The sequence below is a fragment of the Triticum dicoccoides genome, chromosome 7A (genome assembly GCF_002162155.2).
Source record: "Triticum dicoccoides isolate Atlit2015 ecotype Zavitan chromosome 7A, WEW_v2.0, whole genome shotgun sequence".
Classification (NCBI taxonomy): domain Eukaryota; kingdom Viridiplantae; phylum Streptophyta; class Magnoliopsida; order Poales; family Poaceae; genus Triticum; species Triticum dicoccoides.
In genome coordinates, this window is record NC_041392.1 from 183645186 (window position 1) to 183649639 (window position 4454).

Genomic DNA, 4454 nt, shown 5'->3' on the forward strand with positions numbered 1-4454 from the left:
GGTTTTCGCTTCCGGCGGAGCCCCCGAGCGCCCCCAGTGCCCTGGTTCGTCCTGGGATAGCCGGGCCCAAAAACGGTCCGAGCCGGCGGATTTCGGCGTCTTAAGGGCGCGACTGAGGGTTTTTTTTGGCGTCGACACGAAAAAAGTCGCCCTGGGGGCCTGTTGGGGGCGCGGCTGGAGATGCTCTAAGCATTGGCACCATTCATATCCATTCTACCATGAGTGGAGCACCAACAACTATAGATGCTGGCATGTATGCAGGTTGAGTAGGAGACCGATAACAATTTTACCCAACATGGATGGCGGCATAGTGCAGGAATCCCTCGCCCCACCCCATTTGACTTTGTCTTAGAGGGGGGGGGGGGTGTTAGCCTGTGTCTATGGTAGCACAACCGAATAGGATGTTAAGTCGTTTTCTTCTAACCCCCTGATACGACAATTTTGAGGCAATATAGACAACTGCATAACATGTTGTGTATGGATTTTATTTCTAGATTTCATTTAGCATCACATACTATTAATGAGTAGATTGCTTTGATTGAGCATTTATTTTATTTTATTTTTGCTTTATGTATCAACTTCGCCACCAAAGCCACTTAGGAAATGCTCCTACGTACATGTTAGTTTGAAATATGTGGTGGTCGGAACTCGCAACCTCTCCCTATTTTTGTCATTGGTCCATATCTATTACACTGTATATATACTAGAAGAATATTAAAAATATTAGTCGGTACATGGAACAAAGATTCGGCGAACAGAAAGAAATTATTAAGTAAAAAAAAAAAACTACGAAGGAAGCCATTTGCTAGACATCCTCGGTCTCAGAGAAAGAAATGTTATTTTTCCTCTAGCTGGTTGCAACTACAACCATCCTAGACTGTAGACTCGTCATCTTCACCAACGGCGACGCCCTCCGCGTCGCCGGCATCGACCACGGGGAGCTCCCGGAGCCTCCTCTGCAGCTCCGCCCGCTCGTCCCTCATCCGGGAGTTGTCGCGCACGACGCGGTCGTAGTCCACGATGGCGCGGTTGAGCTGGTCGAGCAGGTCGCGGTTGGCGTCCCGGAGGTGGACGACCTGCGCCCACAGCTGGCCCAGCTGCTTCTGCTTCCGCACGCGCGATCGCCGCGCCGACTCCCTGTTGGACACCATCCGCCTCCTCCTCCTCTCCTCCGCGCGCTGCCTGTCCACGGCGTGGGCCGCTGGCTCGTCGGAGCTCGACCCGTTGCGCAGCGGCACCGCCGGAGGGTGGTTGAGAAACAGCTCGTCGGCGTAGGGCAATTGCATTAGACTGCTACTGCTGCACTGGAACAGGAGATGATCGTCTTCCGCTATCTGGTAGGGATAATGGGGTCCCAAAGACGCTGCGTTTGCAGGTGGCGGCAAGTACGCCGCGGGGAGAAGAACACCGGCAACCTCGGCTGGGTACATGCTGCTTGCTTTGCTTTTCGTACGTAGCTGAGCCAGAGGACGGCGAGAACAGAGAAATAATGGAGTATAGTCGAAGTGGAGAGGAGAAAGAGAAGATAGGAAGGGGGAGTCTTCTGAACGGAAGAAAGAGAGAGGGGTGGTGGATTTATAGCCGGAAAAGGATCGTGGAGGTAATTGGCTCCATGATCCAGAGTCCAGACACACCTGAAGGCTGAAGATATATGGCACGTTGAGGCAGCACAGCGCACACGGCACGACACTCAATCACCTGATTTCCTGGATGCTTATCGTGATGTCATGGACAATGATTGTGCCTGCTTTTCGACAAATTCTACGTAGCGGCCCGGCGTGCCTCCGGAGTAGCCTGCATCTAGCCTGTCGATCCGCGACCGGGCAGACAGACAGCGGCCTCGCCGCACGGGGCGCGGCCGTTCTTGCGAGCCATCATGCAGCTGCAGGCTGCGGCAGAGGTGGGCGACTGCTCCGGCAGCTCTAGCTCGGAGGTTGGCAAACAGTGACGAACAATTTAACCCCCAAAAAAAAAAAAAAAACAGTGAAGAACCATTTCCAGCCAGCGCTAGCTAGGATAGTACTAGTAGATCAACCGTGTGATCGTCGATCGACGCTGAAGCGATCCATCATCCATTTACATGTCCTTCATGTCTTTGCGTTTCATGATGGGGTGCTTCAGAACGATTGGCAACTTGGCATTGTGGGGAGGTGCTGATCGATGGGAGCACTACGGTCGGTCTCCATGGCGTTTTCTTCCGCGTAGTTCACGCGGTCGACGCTTTCACTTTCTCACCGGGCTAACGCAACGGGAGTGTTCTTTCTCAAAGGAGAAAAGGAGGCACTGTAGTTGGTGGTTCCTGGCCACTGATGTGTCACATGCATGGACTTAGATTCTAATAATTGTTTGCGTAAAGAGAATGTACATCCGTGCAAGCAGAGATGCTATCATTTATTTATTTACTTATTCCAAATAGCTGTGAGGAGATAAATGTTGCAAGTTTGCAACTAGACTGGTCATATGCTCCTTTCATATCTGTTACTACCTTTTTTCCTTTCGAGAAAGTAGTAGTATTTGTTAGTTGCGAGTTGCCACTAGGGTCACATAAACTAATATTTGGGCCTTAATGTGCCAATCTGCGTCTGCAAACTACCTTAATGGCATCAATTGTTGATGACTCTAACGATACCGTGAGGTATCTTAGGACCTTAAAAGTTTCAGCATTTTGAATTGTTTATACTCCGATAAACGTGTCAATAAGAAATGTATTTAGCCTTTATATCGAACCGATGGGAGCTGGAGTATCATTTTCGTAAAAGGAGGCCCTATTCATTAGCTGCTGCTACTTTCTTTCGACCGACTGATCTGTTTAAGATTTGTAGCAGCAAAGCTGAAGGGACGTCCCATATCCGAAACCATGAACCAAGGATCCTGGTGTAATCAGAGCCTACGGATCGTCTTTATGCCTAGCTCATACTAGTGTCTTTGCTACTTCGAATTAACACCGCATTTTTCGTGCATTTTTCGTGCATTCTTTTACATGAATTTGTTGCTTTGGATATTTCTTACAACAGTGGTGGTGCATGCTTATCGATCCGGGCATGGCAGAGCATAGGACGATATCTCGTTGTCTTCAGAAACCGACAAACTGCTTGTCTCCTGTAGATTTGTGAAGTCTGACATAGATAATGAGGGAGCAACATTATAAGTTACAGACAGTGACATGAAGAGAAATGGGGGCAATAATGTACTCCTTTGATGTGCAAGCTACAGATTCAGCGTTTCTTTCTTCTATTTAGAACATCTACAGTTGGACTTGCCAAATCAACCCCTTAAACACCCGCGGATGCGTTCGGACATGTCCGCAGACAGTGACCGGTCACGCCTCAAATAATCCAGTCTACAACCTAATACTTTAAATTAGAAACATCAAACACATACTATTACATGCAACGCAAACTAATCTTGAAGCGGAGCTCGTCCGGCTCTGCCGTGTCCATGTCCGCCGGCCCGGTACGTTTCACAGAGTATTGGTCTGGTAGCCAGCGCGATATAGTAGGACATGGAACTGGCCGACTCATGGGACTCAAGGTGTTGTCGTCTCTCATGTCCTACTCTTCCTCATCGGAGCCCGGAACCCTGACAGTGCTGGTGGACGTCAGGTCGATGATGGATCCGTCCTGGGATGAGTCGGCGATATCCACCACGACGCGGTTGCGGCACCCGGACAGGTGCACCATACGGGGCGCCGGAGAATGCGACTCCCCTAGCCAATGTCCACCGCCGCGAGGGCAGCCGCCACCTCCCGCGCCCGCTTCCTCGCACGGCGGGCACGCCGCGCCATTTTTGCGTCGGACGACGCCCATGATGCGTCCTCCGCCTCGGCACGCCAACGAAGGGGTTGCGCATCCGCCACCGCATTCGGGCGTAAGGGGGGTTGCACCACTTCCAGTGAGGCAGCGATGCCACACTTCGTGGCGGATCCATGCGCCATTCGGGCAGACGCAATGGATTCCTGACGAAAGGAGTCCGAGCGCTGCCGTCGGGCAGCCTCCTCCCGGTAGCGGCGAAGCGCAAGCCGGACTATCATCTCCTCCTCAGGGCTGTGTGGGATGAGCTCGGGGTTGATGGATCTCGAGGTGTAGGATTCGGATTCACTGCCCGCCATGCTGGCGAAGGCCGAAGATCGCCGGAAAGGAGCTCCGGGGCGGAGTGGAGTGGCTAGGGTTTGGTCCGGGAAGCGGATGGGAATGATTATATGTGGGGTCGGGTGGGTCAGTATGAGCCGGGTCCAACGTGGCGGATGTGTCTCGGCCTCACCATATCCGCCCCATGTTTGAGATGGATATGAGGGGTGCCGACCAGCCCGGGCGTTTGAGGCCGGTTTGAGGCACCCATTTGGTCTTTTTTTTGACTGGTTACTGACCGGGCTGTCCGCCTGGACGAGCGAGGGGGTTTGAGGTGCCCGACTATAGATGCTCTTACAGGTACCCTTGTTCAGCACATAAGGCCCA

At 52.0% G+C, this 4454-nt stretch overlaps 1 protein-coding gene across 1 annotated transcript; it reads right to left on the minus strand.

Annotated features, from left to right (window-relative positions):
- Positions 1 to 699: 699 nt before the first annotated feature.
- On the minus strand, positions 700 to 1583 carry LOC119333454 (basic leucine zipper 8-like). Its single transcript, XM_037606341.1, has one exon. It carries the CDS (start codon positions 1428 to 1430, stop codon positions 873 to 875), a length of 558 nt encoding a protein of 185 aa, XP_037462238.1. The 5' UTR covers positions 1431 to 1583; the 3' UTR covers positions 700 to 872.
- Between the last annotated feature and the right edge of the window lie 2871 nt (positions 1584 to 4454).

Excerpts from the sequence above, each read along its gene's own strand:
- LOC119333454 (XM_037606341.1), bottom strand. The coding sequence starts at position 1,430 with ATGTACCCAGCCGAGGTTGCCGGTGTTCTTCTCCCCGCGGCGTACTTG.